General features: G+C 45.2%; 1 protein-coding gene across 6 annotated transcripts in view; it reads left to right on the top strand.

Annotated features, from left to right (window-relative positions):
- The window catches only part of REV3L (REV3 like, DNA directed polymerase zeta catalytic subunit), a 154,016-nt gene that overhangs the window by 53,614 nt on the left and 79,548 nt on the right, over positions 1 to 20,854 (top strand). For 4 of the 6 annotated variants that reach the window (XM_032951894.2, XM_032951897.2, XM_032951899.2 and 1 more), the window contains 7 exons: positions 7,040 to 7,140; positions 7,239 to 7,370; positions 8,638 to 8,890; positions 9,950 to 10,041; positions 10,531 to 12,202; positions 17,685 to 18,502; positions 19,383 to 19,406. In XM_032951894.2, coding sequence (XP_032807785.2) covers positions 7,040 to 7,140; positions 7,239 to 7,370; positions 8,638 to 8,890; positions 9,950 to 10,041; positions 10,531 to 12,202; positions 17,685 to 18,502; positions 19,383 to 19,406 — 3,092 coding nt within the window. Of the gene's footprint in view, positions 1 to 2,927; positions 3,007 to 7,039; positions 7,141 to 7,238; positions 7,371 to 8,637; positions 8,891 to 9,949; positions 10,042 to 10,530; positions 12,203 to 17,684; positions 18,503 to 19,382; positions 19,407 to 20,854 lie in introns of those variants that run through there. The other 2 variants (XM_076066422.1, XM_032951898.2) reach the window with 2 other exon arrangements.

The following is a 20,854-nucleotide window of genomic DNA, read 5'->3' on the forward strand; positions in this document are numbered from 1 at the left end:
TGCTCGTGGGCTGTGGCACGCCGGCGGGCGTTGGAGTTCGCTTCCCTCATGGTTTCGGGGTTAATAGTTAAAGGTTTTTTTTCTCACGTTCGTTAACCCTCCCTGTTAGGTGAATTGCGTTGTCAGCCAAGACGGCTGTTTTTTTTCACGGGGGGTGAAGTAGTGGCATAGCGCTGGCTGCTGGCAAAAATGGGATCTGCGGTGTACAGCTGTACTGAAGTCAGCAGGCCATGATATACACTAGAGGGGGATCTTGGGGAAAGGTCACAGAAGGGGCCCATTGGAAAGCCTCGGGAACCCGCAAGTAGGTTCCAGAAAGGGGGCGTGGCCGGGGCGGAGCGAAGCCACGCTGAGAGTATAAGAGGGGCCCCTGTGGGGGACCTCGTGACTGTTGCTGGAAGTGGAATCCCCATCGTGCTGCTCAAGTCCATCGTTACCATTCTTCTCGTCGTTGTCGTTACCATTCTTCTCGTCTTGTCTCCGTCTTCACCATCCCGGGGTGCCGCTCGTCAGACAGCCTACCAACTGTTCTAACTAAGTAGTGATGCTGAAAATAGACGGTCTTAATAAATAGTGTGTTATCCCAATGGTGCTTGCTAAATAAAGAAGTGCCTCCAAGTCTTACTGCCTCCGAGTTAGTCACACCACATACACATATATCACCTGTGCTTCATGGACATCGCTTGTGCAACATGGAAGGAACATACACAGGCATATACGTTCCAGACTGAAGGAGAATGTCACGAGTATGTTAACTCACTTCTTTGTAAATGAGTATTTTTGTTACATTGTAATAATATATACAGGGTGGCTCAAAAATCATGATGCATATGGTTATTTAATTAATTTTTACACCGGTATGAAAACATTTTAATTGTTTGTTCTTTAAGTTAATATTTGATCTATTATTGTTATTAATATCTATTTTTCTTCTTCCTGTGGGGTCACCTCAAATTTGTCTGTTACAAAACTCGACCAAGAACCCTGAATGAATTACACACCTATGATCTTAAATAAGTGCAAAATGAATTAAAAACTGAATTAATGCATGTGTCTTGTGTAACAAACACGGAGGCGCAAACATTATAAGCCTGCTAAACAAACTATGAACACTCTGAGTCTGCTAAGCTAGGTGTGGCTATCTGTTGCTATGTGCGTGTGAGTTAAACTAAATGAACGGGTCAGCAGCACACATCCCGCCTGATTGGTAATGAAGGAGTGCCGTCAGGCGGACAAAAGAGGTTTGAGACGCCACGCATACATGAACCAGCGCCTGTGTAGTGTTGTAAGGACGAGCAGACTTCTTTAGGAGGCACACTCTGTTTATTGTATTATTTCCTTATACATCGCTTAACACACACAGAGGGATATTCGGTCCCCTCACCCGATACCCTAGGGAGGTAGCCTCCAGACTTGGCGGGACTCACACGTCTACCGCTAACCTCCTTGATACCTAAGGAGGTACAACCTCCGGACTTGGCGGGACTCACACGTCTACCGCTATCCTAGTCCTCCGGCTAGGACCTAGGGGAGGCTATCTGACCCACCGCTGGCCCGGTGGGTCCTGACCACTGGGTATGCCGAGCCTTAGCCCTTAGAAGGGCTGAAAGGCTGGTCCAGGGTCCTAGCTAGGCTTCAGCCCAGTCTTCTATCTTTGTGCAGGGAGAGAACTCCTCGAGGTCCGTTGGGTCACCCGTCTTATACCCCTTCGTGGCCAGGTAGAACCAATCACACATTCCCACGTGGAACCGTCTGATTGGTTCGCACCAAACCCTGGCCACGATCCGTTTCACCTCGACTGACCCCAACCGTTGTACCCAGGGGTAATGCTGCACTGCCCTGGTGGCAACGCAGGTTACGCAACAGCGCGTAGTTAACACCTCTACACCTGTAACCGAATTGGGTGCGGGCACTTGGCAGGCTCTTTACCTCAACGATTTCCATGGAGCCCCGCCAAGGTTATTATAGCTTGGGGGACGTCTCCACAGGGATCTGGGGGTAGTGAAGCCATGCCCTATCGCCTACTGCCCATTTGGTCCCAGTTTCCCGGGTCCCCACCTGCCGCTCGTTAGCAGCTTGTTTTAAAGCCGAATTACCTCGGCAGGCCTCCCTCGCCTCCGACAAGCACTGGAGGGTAAAGCGTACAGCAGGCATCTTCTTATAAGCCAGATCCGGATTCAGCTGGACATCAATGGGCAGATCTTGCTCCCTCCCATACATGATAAAAAATGGTGAGTAGCCGGTGGATGGATGAGGGGCCAATCTATAAGCGGCAAGAACACCCGGAACATGCAGGTCCCAGTCCGTTTGTTCCTCATTAACCTTCTGACATAGCATGGATGTTAGGCTCCTATGTAGGTGCTCCACCATGCCGTCAGTCTGTGGGAGATAGGGCGAGGTGCAGATCTTTTGGTGCCCAACAGGTCACACACCTCCTTGAGCAGCTTAGATGAAAAATTTCTGCCCTGATCCGTGAGGTGTTCTGGGGCTCCTTTATCCAAAACGTACCCGTGAAGAAAGGCATCCGTGATCGTCGCTGCCGACTGTTCCGGCACCGGCCAGGCCATTGGCCATCGAGAAAGGTACTCTACACCCACCAGCAAATACTTGTTTCCCCGCGGGGTGGTGGGGAAGGGACCGAGCATATCGAGCGCGACGAGCTCATTCACACGAGATACACAAATCGATTGGAGAGGGGGGCACGCCAATTTTGGTGGAGGTTTTCGGCGGGCACATGCAGTGCACCCTCTCAGCACATCCTGAATGTCAGCAGCCATGCCGGGCCAGAAAAAGTTGAGGCAAAGGGTGGACAGGGTATTATTGACCCCCAAATGCAAAACGCCTTCATGCGTTGCCCAAATCAACTTGCCCCGGAGGATGGTGGGAACGACCACGTATTTTTGTAATTCTGTGCCCCATCACATCAGGAGGCCCCCTCACAGGATCACCGTGGATAACACTCGTCAGCTCTCACCCTCCACGGAGTCACAAACACGGCGCCTAAAGGTGAGCAAGGAGGCGTCCTCCACCTGGAGTCGCTCCCACTAGGTGTTGGTGAGACCGAGCGTGTGGTCACTCGTGTCAGCTGCGTTCATGTGCACGACATTGGCTGCAGCGACAACCGTACGGGGCGGAGCTGAATCGGCGGGCCTGCACCGTCCCGCGCCCGAAATGCACGCGTACTTGTCACCGGGTGGTAAACGTGACAATGTGTCAGCATTCATGTGGCGGACGAACTTTCTATACGAAATTACGAATACATAGTCCTGAAGGACCTCAAGCTGGCCGGATGACTGCTCAACACGCACTTCTGTGGCTTGAACTTCAATTTAGCAGGCCGCATTTTGAGTAAAACAGCCCGCAACCTCTGTAGGTGCTCCTCGAACGTACGTCCGAATACGATGACGTCGTCCAGGTAAATCAAGCACGCGTCCCATTGTAGGCCTGCTAACACCAGCTCCATCAGCCGTTGGAAATGTGGCCGGGGCTGAGTGAAGTCCCATCGGAAGCCGGTTGAACTCAAAAAGGCCCTGGGGCGTGCGGAATGCAGTCTTTGGCCTCGAGCTGTCATTTAAAGGCAAATGCCAAAATCCCAACAGTAAATCAAGCATGGGGAAGAACCGCATCCCCGACAAAGCGTCCAACGAGTCGTCCATCCGCGGGAGCGGGTACGCATCTGCCACGGAGACTTTGTAGAGTCTGCAGAAATCCACACAGAACCTCAAACTGCTGTCCTGTTTTTTAACAATAATGATGGGCGCCCCCCATGGACTGTTGGAAGGAGAGATAATGGTGGCATTCAACATCTCGTCAACCGCGTGGTGCACATGGTCCTTCTCCTTGGGACTAAGGCGATAAGAGTTTTGACGAATGGGGGCGGAGTCTCCCGTATTAATGTGGTGGCGCAATAGAGGCATGCAGCCAATATCGAATTTGGATCTGCTAAAGACATCGGATAATTCCGTTAAGAGTGCACACAGATCGAGCCTCTGTGCCATTGACAAATCTTTGCTCTCGGAACAGAGCGTGTCTAACCATGCCCCACAGCCGCTGCAACACCTATGTTCCCACCGTATTTTCCTCTCAACATGCGGCCGATGCATGAGCCAAGACAGTACCCTCTTGAATCAACACCACGTCCGGACCGACGTTCAAAACTTGGATGAAAGGTTGTCGATCGCTTGCTACCAATGTCTGCACGCAGACTGAATTTTGGGCGCGAACCGCCTTGGTGGAGGGAACCACCATGTGGAACCGTGTGGTGATCGAGATGCTTCCTCAGATGCAAGGGAACCAGCATCTGCGCACCGGGGGGAATTTTCACCTTTTGGTTTGCCATGGCAAGGACCGAAACATTCGCTGTGCGAAAAAGTCTGTGATGATAAAAATGCCATTCGGCGGCCCGACGGTAACTCAATGCAGCCCTGATCCACTAGGATTTTGAGCGGCATTTTACCAAGGAAATCGGTCCCTAACAGACAGGATACGGCTAAAGATTTAGAAATTAGTACCGAACTTGTCAACATGTCACAAATGGCAATTGTAGCCAAAATCTGACCGACAATTCCTAAAGACTGGCCGTTCGCGGCGAAGCAGGATATCGAAACAGGTGAAATGGCACGCGATTTTGGCGGGTAGCACTCAAAGAAACATTTCTGAAATGATGGTGGCCCATGCACCGGTGTCAACAAGGACCCGCACCTCAACACCCTCGACAGTCCCCGCAACCGCGGACGAACCCGCTGCCGCCGCGACAATACGGCGTGACAGGGCCATCACTTGCACGGGGCGCCGGGGCCAACCGGTGCCCGCAAACCCCCGATCGGAAGGCGACGCATCCTGGTTTGTCTTTGTGTGTCTCTCTCTGTGTGTCTCTATGTGTCTTTCTGTGTCTTTGTGTGTCTCTCTCTGTGTGTCTCTGTGTGTGTTCTCTCTCTGCTTGTGTGTCTGTCTTTGTGTCTCCATGTCTGTGTTTCGTCCTCTCAAATGTAGCAATCTTTGGAAGAACGTAATCAACCAGGTGGGGTATTGGCTCTTGTGTTGGCCGATTCTGGTTGTATATCATTGTATTTCTGAGTTGACTGTTTTTTCTCATTCATTCGTACCTGATTATGTTTGCGTGTGTTGCAATCTTAACTTCGTATTTTATTATTGAATTTATATGCTTTCTACGTGACTTTACGGAAAAAAACAAAGAGTAATTCCTGCAGTCACGAAAGCTTTGAATCTAGTTTAAACTATGAACACGGAGCGAAGCCACGCTGAGAGTATAAGAGGGGCCCCTGTGGGGGACCTCGTGACTGTTGCTGGAAGTGGAATCCCCATCGTGCTGCTCAAGTCCATCGTTACCATTCTTCTCGTCGTTGTCGTTACCATTCTTCTCGTCTTGTCTCCGTCTTCACCATCCCGGGGTGCCGCTCGTCAGACAGCCTACCAACTGTTCTAACTAAGTAGTGATGCTGAAAATAGACGGTCTTAATAAATAGTGTGTTATCCCAATGGTGCTTGCTAAATAAAGAAGTGCCTCCAAGTCTTACTGCCTCCGAGTTAGTCACACCACATACACATATATCACCTGTGCTTCATGGACATCGCTTGTGCAACATGGAAGGAACATACACAGGCATATACGTTCCAGACTGAAGGAGAATGTCACGAGTATGTTAACTCACTTCTTTGTAAATGAGTATTTTTGTTACATTGTAATAATATATACAGGGTGGCTCAAAAATCATGATGCATATGGTTATTTAATTAATTTTTACACCGGTATGAAAACATTTTAATTGTTTGTTCTTTAAGTTAATATTTGATCTATTATTGTTATTAATATCTATTTTTCTTCTTCCTGTGGGGTCACCTCAAATTTGTCTGTTACAAAACTCGACCAAGAACCCTGAATGAATTACACACCTATGATCTTAAATAAGTGCAAAATGAATTAAAAACTGAATTAATGCATGTGTCTTGTGTAACAAACACGGAGGCGCAAACATTATAAGCCTGCTAAACAAACTATGAACACTCTGAGTCCGATAGCTAGGTGTGGCTATCTGCTGCTATGTGCATGCGAGTTAAACTAAACGAACGGGTCAGCAGCACACATGTCGCCTGACCCACGAATCCCAGTCAAGACTGCACGACAAACGAAGAGCGAAGAGCTTCCAGTTGATCCCCACAGAACGAGCCCCGAATCCCCTTGGCGCTCCCCCTTTATTTCCCTGGCCGTGGCCTCGCTCCGCTTTCGGCCACGCCCCTTGCTGTATCAAGACCCATGCTCCCTGCTCCCGGTCACGTGTCCCTCAAACCACCAATGGAGGCTCCCGGCGCACAGCGGCACACCAGAAACCGTGGCTGGCGCAACACGCAGTGACTATTTGTGTCTCTACACATGCATTCATGTTAATGGAAGTAATCTAACATTTGTTAAATTTAATAAAGTAATCCTATGTGTCCTGACTTTGGGGCCATCCTGTATATAACCAGAGAGTAATAACGGTCGACAGACTATCACTTGGGACTGAATGGCTGCTCATCTGGGCTTCTGGATTTCGGTTCAATAAATAGAAAGGGGTGATGCAAGGCTGCTCACACATTGCTGAAGAATGTCAGCAATGGGTAGATGAGACCATGGATTGTGTCCGTTTCAGACAGCGGAGGAAGAAGTGACATCTCACTAAGCAGTGATCAGCACGAGTGCTGTCCTTGGTAAAACGAGTCGTAGAAGTGTCATTAACTCGTGTTGTAGAGTACATACTGCACTGACAAGGGCTTGCTGGCTGAATTGTTTAGTTTTTATTATGAAATCTATGTCTGCTGTCATATAATTAGCAAAATTAGTTATCCTATTATGCATCAGCAGTCTCCTTCATCTGGGAATGATTTTTAAAAATCTGACAGATTATGAACTAAAAAACTCTCGATCACAGTAACTACATTTAAAACGTTTCTACATTATGCACTATTTATTTAGGAGCAAATAGCGATTTTGCGTAACTTACTGACAGTAATTTCCCCGCACTCTGTTCACGGGTCCCAGTGAAGGGACCCTGCCGCTGTGTACACGTGCTGAGTATACGCCAGGGGAGACATCCATGAGCCTCGGCCCACCCACCTACATGGATGTGACCAGCGAAGACGGTGAGTGATTTTTCCTTCTGCGTTAAACGTTACGCGATCACCTGTTCAAAACTCGTAGTCTTCGCATTAACCTTAATGTGGACTCTTTATCAATGCAGGCGAAGTGCACGTCTCCGAAGAAATTAATCACGGTGATGCAGTCGTAAACGACGATGCCATCCGGAGTGTCGTCGAGAGCAGCCAGCTCTTCTCGCCGCGCGGTAGCCAGAGTCGAGATTCTCAGCCTCTCGGTACGCACTCATCAAATTCTATTCTCACACGTGATGGCAGCGGCAATGTGTTCAAGAGCTGAATCTCAATGTCGAGGTCTGCCAGCTACGAGAGGGCTTCGGGAGAAAGAGTTTGTGTCGTTTTTGCTATTCATCCTCCATTGAAGGAGTGCAGCCTACAGTGGTTTACTATGCGGTTCATAGTTTGGGTTGCATGCCCACAATCTCACAAGTGTGGCGTGTTTTTTTAACACATCTCTATGAGTCTCTATTTGTCTTTTTGTGTCTATGGGTTTACCAAATGGTCCATAGTTTGGGTTGCATGGCCACAATCGCTTGTTCCTTTAATTTAACATTTTCAAAGGAGAGTTGCGCATCGGCCTCATATTGATATTCTGATGCTGTTGATAGTTACACCACCAGTGGTGAGTGGGTGGGTGAGTAGGTGAGTGAGTGAATTGATGGTTACACCACCAATGTCTTCGAGGAGGAGGAATGTCCGAGCCAGGAGGAGGAGTGATGATGTTTGAGTCTCAGACGAGGGGTTTATTCTGGATGGGAGGTAATCCCCTCCTCACGATGGCTCCATCGGTTCCATGTTCTTGTATCACCTGAGACACGGCTAACATCATCGTTTACGCAAAATGGACATCCTTCATTTGAATCCAGATTAATCAAATAACGACACAAGCCGGCACGCCAGTCCATGGAGGGAAGCCTGCACTGTGTCTGGGGATCGGCCGGCACGAGGAGTCGTGTGCACGAACGCTCACAGTGCAAACACAGACACTCGCGTTGGGCCCGCGTGTTCACCCACACACGCGATGACGAATTATTGATATTTTGGAAATTTAAAAAAACGTGTGTTTCTTGTAAAACTATTTTAACGTTTTAATCTCTATAGATAAACGGCGTTGCTTTTACAAATAAATCATGAATAAACACAGCATTGAGTAGTCAAATGCCTTCATGCATTTACAAAAGTTTTTATTAAAAATCTAATAAGTTAGGATGAAAAAAAATTACTTCTCTGTACTACCAAGTTTGGTACTGGCAACACGAAACGCTGGCGCGTTGTATCTTGATGGCTGCGTTGTTGCTATGTATGTACATATGTTGAACTTCTTTTAGACCGTACATAGCCAACCATGCTAATCGGAGGTTATTCGCAGTGCAAGTGCAGAAAGCTTTGTTTATGGCTGAGTTGGAGGCTGCGAGTCTGAATTTGTGCGTTGGGTTAATGACAGCTAAGTTCATCTGACACGTCCACCCATCTGCCCTGCCCCAGAAAACAGCGGAGACGAGACGATGGTTCACTTACTGGCTGGATTCGAAACAGATGTTGGCACTCGTCAAGAAAGTGCAACGCGAGTTTGCTCAGGAGATACCGAGAGGGGCACGGGAGAATATAGATCACCCGCAGTGGCCTTGCTGAATAGCAGGGACACCGTCACCTGTTTTGAAGGGGGTGGGGATGGTGATGAAGATGAGGAGGAGCTGAGCTTCGTCATGACGCAGCCGTGGGATGCGGTTGCGCACAGGTACAGGTACACTACAGCTCCACTGCAGGTACAGCTACACTCCAGGCACAATACAGGTACAGGTACACGAAAGCTACACTACAGGCACAGCTACACTTCAGGTACACTACTGATACTGGTACACTACAGGTGCGCTTTCAACCATGTGCAAAGAGTCACGTGGGTGCTGCAATGGGGAATTGATTGAAGTGCACTGTCACAGCATCTCAACACCTCTCTGTGTCCGAGCGGGTTTGAGGGAAAGGCAAAACCACCATATCGGTATGGATGAGCACCACCAAAGCAGTACCAGAAGTTTATGCTTGATTCCGTATTCCTTGACTTTATACATAAAAGTGTAGCCTTCATGTGTAGTGACTGACTTGCAGACATAACTTCTTGGAGGCAAATCTTTAATTAACACCGAGCACACTTTTTACACTCGATACAATACACACCCTACACTGTTACACACTCTCTATCTCTCGCTTATACGCAACTCTACACTGGTTGCGAGCCTACAACGCAACGCTAGCTGTCTGAAACTGACGGCACTGAACCGAGACAGCCAAATATGTCTAGCAGCGCAATTATCAAGTGGAGACGACAGCGACAAAGGCACGAGACGACAGGGGCGATGGCGACGATCTTCAACAGCAACGACGATGACGAGCCCACTCCAAACAACAACCCCGAGTTCCCGCTCGGGGTCCCCTTTTATCCTGTTAGTGTGGCCTCTCTCCGCCCCGGCCACGTCCCCCTTCTGGATCCTACAAGCGGGCTCTTGACGTGTCCCTTACATAACCTTTACCCTAGATCCCTCTCGGGTCTATCACGTGGCCTGCTGTCAGTCAGGGCTGCTACAAGCTGAAAATCCCCTTCCCTGCCAGCAGCAAGCGCTATGCTACTTAGTGACCAATTTCTGTCACTACATATGTATGTGATCCCATCTAAGCAGGCATAATACACATTGTACTTGTTGCTTCTAAAATAATTTAGCAAACTGAATGATGAAACACCAGATTGCCTTGCATTGGCATTTGAATATAGTTTGGTTATGATGTTTAATGTATTTTTCAGAGAAGTTCATTGCGACACTTTGAAGAACTCTTCAGGGGAGCAACAGGAAATTATTACCTTGCCTAAGATCGCTGCTACGACACATGACAAAGGTTTGCCTCTGAACACATGAGCCTGAGCACATTGCTTAGTATTGGCTGCATGATGTGCAATAAGATTTTCTTGTACTTGCTGTTAAGATGTAGTTTTACCTCTAAACTAAACGATTGTTTTTATTTACCAGGTAAGGCCCACTGAGCTATAAAGTTTTTTTTTCAGAAGCGACCTGGCTATCACAAATGATAGCTCAACAAAGTGGCTTATTGTGTGTAAATTTATTGCAGCCAAAATACTCTAAACAAACATTTATAAATATTCTCTGGGTCTTTCGGTAAATGTGGAGAAAAAAACCGGAGGACCCGGAGAAAAATCTACATGAACACGGGAAGAGACAGAGAAATGCAAACTCCAAATCTATTATACAGGCATGAGGATCCACAACCTCCGGCGTACCTGGCGAGGTAGTTAACATCTTGCCACTGCAGCGCCCCTCTGTGCTACTGTGAGAGGTAATGTGATTTTGAATTGTGTCTTTCGTGCAGATACCAGTGAGACACAGGGCACAGGGTGTGACTGCCTTGCACGGCAAGTGCCAGCAAGAGCCAACAGTGATGTCGGCAGCGACGCCCATATTGCATCCTCGGCCTCTTTGTTCAGCAGGAGCGGACAAAGTGCTGCCTCATGCGACTATCGCCATGGTGCCTCTGCGACCTTTGTCTCAGGTTTGCCTGAAACGTCTCGTAAAGCCAAACACATGGAAGCTGTGGCGAGGGATAGCTTTCCGTCTGGAAGTTGCAACGTCAGTAGTTTTGGTAAAAATCTCGATAAAATATCTCCATTGTCTCCACTGGCGATGTTACTTGATAGTTCATTCAATGTGGAACAAATATCGAGGGAAGAATATGTTGTCAATAAACAAAAAAGTGCAAGAGATGAAGCAGATGCGCACGATGAGTGCAGAAAACATGCCAAACAAACAATAACCACTACAAGGGTCTATCTTGACACTGAGAGCTACTCCAGTGTAATGCCGATGTCTCCGTGCGGAGTGCAGAGGAGTCCACCAGTGATGATTAATGACAACGCACTCAACTTTGACCGTATGCGACTCAAGGGGGACAGGAAAATGGCTGTTGAAGTTTCAATGTTCAAACCGTGCCAATCACCATCATTTCTCAGTGACCTTAAAATTTCAGTTGTAAAAAATGAAGATGCCATTTTTTTCCCAGATAGGACGTCTAAATCATTTAGCAGTCCACCTTCAGAAAACAGAAGACATTCAGTAAATGATACCACCAAGGTGGTATCTGATGATACAGAATATGTCCAGCATCCTGGTTTTGCCTCTTATTACAGTTCATGTATCAGTGACCATGACTGTGAATATTCAGATGTCATGTCAAAGCTGAGCTACTGGTCACAGCATAGCTCTGTGAAGGATGCGGCCTCTCCTCCTCAGTGCTGGTCCCCAAGTGACTCCACGATTGAGTGGCGTTCCCTGCCATCCAATTTGCCAACGCTCACCCAACCTGAATTCCAAACAAACAACAAAGTGGTGGAATCTCGATCGCGCGAGAACCTTTTGATCACTTCCGAAGTAAACGAGAAACAGGACAACTTGAATTGGTCTTGTGAAATAAGAGCCATAGAACTAGAGAAACACAGAGGGGACTCACTCTCTGACACTGCAATTCACGATAAGCCTCTTCAAGGCCAAGCTCAGGGCCCTGCATGCGCTGTGGTGCCCACATCTCCCATGAACGCCGCCTGCGCTTCACCATGCCATTCGCTTACTGAAAGCTCTGCGCGGGTCGCGGCTTCACAGGTACCCACCGCCTTGAAGAGCACCGTGGCATCGGTTGCAGACCCTACGCAGGATACCTGTGCATCTCGTACGCTATTGCTGAGAGCTCCGATTGTTGCCTCTGATTCTCAGCCTTCTCTGCCAGCCTTGGATTTTCAGCAGAAGGCCTGTAATTCAGAACCGTCGTCGATAAGCATGGCAGCTCGCATCTGGAAGTCTGATCAAGTGTGCACCGACTCTCTACGCTCATCATGGTCATCAACGCCTTCACAGAAATTCATGGCAAAACCATTAATGTCACCTCCAAAATCTAGCAAAGTGCTGGCAACAATGACAAAATACAACCTGCCAGGGACCACATACCAAGGTGCCTACTGCAGTGATCCGGCCGATGTTCCTGCAAAAGAGAGGTAAATATGATTTTTTTACATAGGGTTAGAATATTACATTTAATAACCATAACAGGTTGATTTTAATGGTGATGAAATGGAGAAATTCAGTCATTTACAGTGAGGGAAAAAAGTATTTGATCCCCTGCTGATTTTGTACGTTTGCCCACTGACAAAGAAATGATCAGTCTATAATTTTAATGGTAGGTTTATTTGAACAGTGAGAGACAGAATAACAACAAGAAAATCCAGAAAAACGCATGTCAAAAATGTTATAAATTGATTTGCATTTTAATGAGGGAAATAAGTATTTGACCCCCTCTCAATCAGAAAGCTTTCTGGCTCCCAGGTGTCTTTTATACAGGTAACGAGCTGAGATTAGGAGCACACTCTTAAAGGGAGTGCTCCTAATCTCAGCTTGTTACCTGTATAAAAGACACCTGTCCACAGAAGCAATCAATCAATCAGATTCCAAACTCTCCACCATGGCCAAGACCAAAGAGCTCTCCAAGGATGTCAGGGACAAGATTGTAGACCTACACAGGGCTGGAATGGGCTACAATACCATTGGCAAGCAGCTTGGTGAGAAGGTGACAACAGTTGGTGCGATTATTCGCAAATGGAAGAAACACAAAAGAACTGTCAATCTACCTCGGCCTGGGGCTCCATGCAAGATCTCACCTCGTGGAGTTGCAATGATCATGAGAACGGTGAGGAATCAGCCCAGAACTACACGGGAGGATCTTGTCAATGATCTCAAGGCAGCTGGGACCATAGTCACCAAGAAAACAATTGGTAACACACTACGCCGTGAAGGACTGAAATCCTGCAGTGCCCGCAAGGTCCCCCTGCTCAAGAAAGCACATATACATGCCCGTTTGAAGTCTGCCAATGAACATCTGAATGATTCAGAGGACAACTGGGTGAAAGTGTTGTGGTCAGATGAGACCAAAATGGAGCTCTTTGGCATCAACTCAACTCGCCGTGTTTGGAGGAGGAGGAACGCTGCCTATGACCCCAAGAACACCATCCTCACCGTCAAAGATGGAGGTGGAAACATTATGCTTTGGGGGTGTTTTTCTGCTAAGGGGACAGGACAACTTCGCCGCATCAAAGGGACGATGGACGGGGCCATGTACCGTCAAATCTTGGGTGAGAACCTCCTTCCCTCAGCCAGGGCATTGAAAATGGGTCGTGGATGGGTATTCCAGCATGACAATGACCCAAAACACACGGCCAAGGCAACAAAGGAGTGGCTCAAGAAGAAGCACATTAAGGTCCTGGAGTGGCCTAGCCAGTCTCCAGACCTTAATCCCATAGAAAATCTGTGGCGGGAGCTGAAGGTTCGAGTTGCCAAACGTCAGCCTCGAAACCGTAATGACTTGGAGAAGTTTCGATTTAAAGCTTTCGTGACTGCAAGGATTCATCTTCTTTGGTTCTTTCGGTAAAATCACGTAGAATGAGGATAAAATAATAAAATAAAACAATAAAATTCTCACGACGTTTCGGCCACAACACAAGCGGCCTTCTTCAGGTGAAGGAACAAAAAACTGTCGGGACGACAGAGCTCCAATGAACGCTGCTAAGATTCGTAGCGTCTTTTCTGGTTGAGAGAAGAGAGGCACCTTGACAAAGGGGTTAACATATCAAACAGGAGAATTTATCATTGAAATAGCTGAGGGATTTAGCTTGTGACTGGTCACAGAAATAGCTATGTTAAAGTCAAAGCCTACACATCCACAGAGGCACCTAGTACAAATCAAACGGGAGCATTTAGCATTGAATAGCTGAGGGATTAGCTTGTGACTGTCGGGACGACAGAGCTCCAATGAACGCTGCTAAGATTCGTAGCGTCTTTTAAGCTGGTTGAGAGAAGAGAGGCACCTTGACAAAGGGGTTAACATATCAAACAGGAGAATTTATCATTGAAATAGCTGAGGGATTTAGCTTGTGACTGGTCACAAAAATAGCTATGTTAAAGTCAAAGCCTACACATCAATAGAGGCGCCTAGTACAAATCAAACAAGAGAATTTAGCATTGAATAGCTGAGGGATTAGCTTGTGACTGGTAACAGAAATAGCTATGTTAAAGTCAAAGCCTACACATCCACAGAGGCACCTGGTACAAATCAAACGGGAGAATTTAGCATTGAATAGCTGAGGGATTAGCTTGTGACTGTCGGGACGACAGAGCTCCAATGAACGCTGCTAAGATTCGTAGCGTCTTTTAAGCTGGTTGCGAGAAGAGAGGCACCTTGACAAAGGGGTTAACATATCAAACAGGAGAATTTATCATTTAAATAGCTGAGGGATTTAGCTTGTGACTGGTCACAAAAATAGCTATGTTAAAGTCAAAGCCTACACATCAACAGAGGCGCCTGGTACAAATCAAACAAGATAATTTAGCATTGAATAGCTGAGGGATTAGCTTGTGACTGGTCACAGAAATAGCTATGTTAAAGTCAAAGCCTTCACATCCACCGAGGCAGCTCGTACAAGGATGCCAAAAGGGGGCTGCAACAACTCAAATATCATACAGTAAACCGATGTGAAAAAACCTGAGTCCAAATTACATCAATATAATAAATGTACTCAATATATTCTTCAATAAGCAGAGCTATTAACAGAAACTGGGTATACACTACACTATATAATGAATACCACATAGTAAACAGATAAAAAACTAAAATATAAATTACCTCAATGTTAAATTTCCATTTAAAGCTTTCGTGACTGCAAGGATTCATCTTCTTTGGTTCTTTCGGTAAAGTCACGTAGAATGAGAATAAAATAATAAATTTATAAAATAAAATAACACAATAATATTCTCACGACGTTTCGGCCACAATACAAGCGGCCTTCATCAGGTGAAGGGGACGAGACTGTCTGGAGGACAGCGACTCCAGTGCTGAAGGCCGCTTGTGTTGTGGCCGAAACGTCGTGAGAATATTATTGTGTTATTTTATTTTATCAATTTATTATTTTATTCTCATTCTACGTGACTTTACCGAAAGAACCAAAGAAGATGTACCTCAATGTTAACAATGCTATATAGCATCGTGACAATAAACTCTATATATTCTCCAATCACGATGCTATATAGCATTGTTAACTTTGAGGTAGTTTATATTTTAATTTTTAATATTTTAACATAGCTATTTAATATTTTAACATAGCTATTTCTGTGACCAGTCACAAGCTAATCCTTCAGCTATTCAATGCTAAATTATCTTGTTTGATTTGTACTAGGTGCCTCTGTTGATGTGTAGGCTTTGACTTTAACATAGCTATTTTTGCGACCAGTCACAGGCTAAATCCCTCAGCTATTTCAATGATAAATTGTTCCTGTTTGATATGTTAGCCCCTTTGTCAAGGTGCCTCTCTTCTCTCAACCAGCTTAAAAGACGCTACGAATCTTAGCAGCGTTCATTGGAGCTCTGTCGTCCCGACAGTTTTTTGTTCCTTCACCTGAAGAAGGCCGCTTGTGTTGTGGCCGAAACGTCGTGAGGATTTTATTGTTTTATTTTAATATGTTATTCTCATTCTACGTGACTTTACCGAAAGAACCAAAGAAGACTTGGAGAAGATCTGCAAAGAGGAGTGGGACAAAATCCCTCCTGAGATGTGTGCAAACCTGGTGGCCAACTACAAGAAACGTCTGACCTCTGTGATTGCCAACAAGGGTTTTGTCACCAAGTACTAAGTCATGTTTTGCAGAGGGGTCAAATACTTATTTCCCTCATGCGTTTTTCTGGATTTTGTTGTTGTTATTCTGTCTCTCACTGTTCAAATAAACCTACCATTAAAATTATAGACTGATCATTTCTTTGTCAGTGAGCAAACGTACAAAATCAGCAGGGGATCAAATACTTTTTCCCTTACTGTATTTAGTGTTGCAGTTGACGGACCCTGCAATGGTTTAATAGTTATCACATTGGACTTTAAAGCCAGAGGTCACAGATCGATTTTCAGGCATGGCAGTTGAATAAAGAGACAGGTTTTTTTAAAATCCCCCTCCCACTTCTGTCCACCAAGCAGTAGAATTAAGTTCCCCTCAGTTCCCATTGTAGCAATTGTTTTGGCGGTGTCAAAACAATTGTTACAATGGGACAATCTTGTTTTTATGTTTTTAACAATCTGGGTATCAACAATAGCATTTTGTCCATTCGTTTTCACCTTGTAATTGAACTAAATCGTCTCTTCTGAACAGAAATGTAGATTTCGCTGTCATCTGTTCCTATTCTACATGCTCGTTTCCTCTATCCGGACCAGAGGGTTGACTGTCGTCCATTCTGGTTGTTTGCTAAAGCTGTTATCTACGGTTTAACACAAGCTTTCACGACCAATATTATCAATAATAAAGGTTTTTTGAGTTAGATTGCGTGAATATGAATGTTTCGTTAAACCCGCCACTACCCTCCAGCCAATTATTAAGGTTTGTCACGTAAACAAAACGTGCCAATTAGTTACACTTCAGCACACCGGTGTGTTGGAGAGTAAACCCACAACATTTACAATTCGAGTACGACATTCGTTGGTAATTATTAATAGGCCCATGGTGATAACATCACCTTTACCCTTCTATTTAAGACAAAAACAGGAATGCTTCTTCACAATTCTGACTATCGCCTGATGATGCTAGTTGTAATTACCAGCAGAAAGTTGTACTCGAATTATAATTGTTGTGGGTTTACTCTCCAACACACTGGTGTGCTGAAGTAACTAAATGGACTTTTTAACTTGATAAACCTTACTAATTGGCTGTCGGGTGGTGGCGGGTTTAACGACACATTTATACTTATGCGCTCTAACCCAGAAAACCCTGATTATGTACTTATCAACAGTTTCTAAATAACTTAATTTCCATATTCTTAGTTTTTTCGGTAAAATCACGTTGAAGGGAAACAACAAAATAATAAAAAATATATAAAACATATATATTATTATTTTGTTGTTTCCCTTCAACGTGATTTTACCGAAAAAACTAAGAATATGAATTACTGCAGTCACGAAAGCTTTAAATCAAAACTTAATTTCCATCAATAAAGGGTGACTCTGGGTCTGTAATTGATGCAAATGACGATCTCTTAAACTACTATTTTGGTTATCAAATACTGAATTTGGAAGCCAAAATAAAACTCCACCGTAACGCATGATGTGTGTTGTGTGATATCCCAACGTGATACTTCTAAAGCTTGTGGTCCTGATAATATAAGAGTTTGCATCCTTGTTCATACCAGAAAAGGTAGAGTATTCCATCAAGCGAAGGCCTTAGTGGCTTCAGAGCATTGACACATTAGAGCGTAAGGGAGTGATGTAGTGGAGCGATACTCCAGTGTTGTAGTGCTCAACTGTAGCTTTAGTATTTTTGTTCACGGATAAAGCTCTAATTCATGTGGGACTGCATATTACATCTGATACATTTTATGTTATGTTCACATATGTTCACGTTATGATTAACACTTTAAATGTAACACAACATAATTGTTGTTTGGTGTCCCAGGGAAGTTGGTGAGAGGACACTCAAGGTGGAGTTGAAACATGGTACTGACCTGCGCGAGAGTGATGGGAGGTTTGCTGCCCAAGGCTTGAAGCACTGGCACGCTGTGCGCACCGCAGTAGCGCAGACTGAAGGCCACGTCGCCTCTGTATTCAACCCTGGTGAATTACAGACACGTGAATTAGAACATAGTGATATCCAAGATTATAGCAGAGAAGATAAATCAATTCACAGCAAATTGATTGTGGTGATGTCTCCTTGTAAAGTTCCACCGAGTATACAGAAAGTACGCTACTGGTTGAAAGCGAGGCATCATTATGAGAAAGCTAAAGCAAAACTCGCAAGTGCCGCTTTACCAAGAAACACAAGTGCCTCCAAAATAGCAACTGAAGGGCGTCCCTGGCAGTGGGAAGGGCACAGCACTAGGGCTGTCGTTTCTCATAATTACTTGGGAGTTGGTGACCAACCAGACGCATCAACAACGGTTTTTCCTAGCGCAAAAAAGGACATGTTGGAGGCAGAAATCGGAGAGTCTGCTGCTGAAAATGCAAAGATATTGGTGCTGTCCCCGGTGAAACGACCCTTTGCAGATGTGGCACATTGCAGCTCTGGTGAACTTTTACAATCGGAAGCTCGGCAACCAAGTGAACATCACTCACATCAAGAACCTGTAGACCCCCCCACGGAGAGCAGACATGTGGAGGTTGCAGTGCTGCCTACAAGCATAATTCACAGCACCCCTGTCGCACCCAGAGTCAGTGATAAAATGAATCTTGCAACAGTGTCTCCAATCCCCACAGCTTGTGCCTCTGAATCTGCAGGTATGACGACTGGATTTTACATTCACAGAGATTATATTTCGATTTAAAGCTTTCGTGACTGCAAGGATTCATCTTATTTGGTTATTTCGGTAAAGTCACGTAGAATTAGAATAAAATAATAAAATAACACAATAAAATTCTCACGACGTTTCGGCCACAATGCAAGCGGCCGTCTTCAGGTGAAAGGTACAGACCTGTCGGGACGACAGAGCTTCAATGAACGATGTTAAGATTCGTAGCGACTTTTAAGCTGGTTGGGAGAAGTGAGGCACCTTGACAAACGGGTTTACATATCAAATAGCTGAGGGATTAGCTTGTAACTGGTCACAGGAATGGCTATGTTAAAGTCAAAACCTACACATCCACAGAGGCAACTAGTAATTTAGCATTGAAATAGCTAAGGGATTAGCTTGTGACTGGTCACAGAAATAGATGTTAAAGTAAAGGCCTACACATCCACAGAGCTTCAATGAACGCTGTTAAGATTCGTAGCGACTTTAAGCTGGTTGGGAGAAGTGAGGCCCTTGACAAAAGGGGGTTTGCATATCAAATAGCTGAGGGATTAGCTTGTGACTGGTCACGGAAATGGCTATGTTAAAGTCAAAACCTACACATCCACAGAGGCAACTAGTAATTTAGCATTGAAATAGCTAAGGGATTAGCTTGTGACTGGTCACAGAAATAGATGTTAAAGTCAAAGCCTACACATCCACAGAGGCACCTCGTACATGGACGTATTAAGAGTCTTAATACCTCTCACACCACGGTTAATGGTATGGTTTATAACATGAAGTATAACAGCGCCTCGCAGCTGTTTCTCCCCTTCTTCCTCCTCCGCTCCAATCATGGATGGACTCGTCCGTCTGAACGGGGCTCGTAGCTGTCCGTGGTGCTGAAGTGGAAGGTAAGAATCCACCCGTTTTTTCACCATATAACATTGTGATATAACATTGAGGTAGTTTATATTTTAGTTTTTATTGGTTTACAATATGGTATTCATTATATAGTGTAGTGTATACCCAGTTAATGTTAATAGCTCAGCTTATTGAAGAATATATTGAGTACATTTATTATATTGATGTAATTTAGACTTAGGTTTTTTCACATCGGTTTACTGTATGACAGTTGAGTTGTTGCAGCCCCCTTTGGCGTCCATGTACGAGGTGCCTCTGTGGATGTGTAGGCTTTGACTTTAACATCTATTTCTGTGACCAGTCACAAGCTAATCCCTTCGCTATTTTAATGCTAAATTACTAGTTGCCTCTGTGGATGTGTAGGTTTTGACTTTAACATAGCCATTTCCGTGACCAGTCACAAGCTAATCCCTCAGCTATTTGATATGCAAACCCCCTTTTGTCAAGGGCCTCACTTCTCCCAACCAGCTTAAAGTCGCTACGAATCTTAACAGCGTTCATTGAAGCTCTGTGGATGTGTAGGCCTTTACTTTAACATCTATTTCTGTGACCAGTCACAAGCTAATCCCTTAGCTATTTCAATGCTAAATTACTAGTTGCCTCTGTGGATGTGTAGGTTTTGACTTTAACATAGCCATTTTTGTGACCAGTCACAAGCTAATCCCTCAGCTATTTGCGCAAGCTAATCCCTTAGCTTTTTCAAAGCTAAATTACTAGTTGCCTCTGTGGATGTGTAGGTTTTGACTTTAACATAGGCATTCCTGTGACCAGTCATAAGCTAATCCCTCAGCTATTTGAGATGTAAACCCCTTTGTCAAGGTGCCTCACTTCTCCCAACCAGCTTAAAAGTCGCTACGAATCTTAACATCGTTCATTGAAGCTCTGTCGTCCCGACAGGTCTGTACCTTTCACCTGAAGACGGCCGCTTGCGTTGTGGCCGAAACGTCGTGAGAATTTTAGCGTGTTATTTTATTATTTTATTCTCATTCTACGTGACTTTACCGAAATAACCAAAGAAGAAAGATATTTCAAACATTTTCAGTCAAAAACGTAATGAAATTTTGTGTGCCATTAATTCAATGTGTTTGTCTTAACCATGCCAGTTAACAACATCATCTCGTCATTATTGCTATGTAGCAGTTGCAGCAAGCGATCTTAACATTGCTGGCTGGGCACTAATTGACCCGAACATTTTGGTGTAGTGCAAGGGCAGAGTGTGGAAGAGGTCATGGTGAGAGCCAATTTGCTTTTACGCTGAGAAGGTGTCGTGATGAAGTGCGGATCGGTGATCACACTCCATTACTCGATCACCTGGGCAAATCTCCCTGAGTCTCAAGACTTTTTTTCAGGAGGGTCCTGCCACGTTTTCACAGTAGGAGCGCGATGTTGCTATTAAGTGTAATAGCAATTTATTAATTTGCAGGTAATTTTTTCTGCA

The sequence above is a fragment of the Petromyzon marinus genome, chromosome 11 (genome assembly GCF_048934315.1).
Source record: "Petromyzon marinus isolate PM22_M1 ecotype Great Lakes invasive population chromosome 11, UKy_Petmar_22M1.pri1.0, whole genome shotgun sequence".
Classification (NCBI taxonomy): Eukaryota; Metazoa; Chordata; class Hyperoartia; order Petromyzontiformes; family Petromyzontidae; genus Petromyzon; species Petromyzon marinus.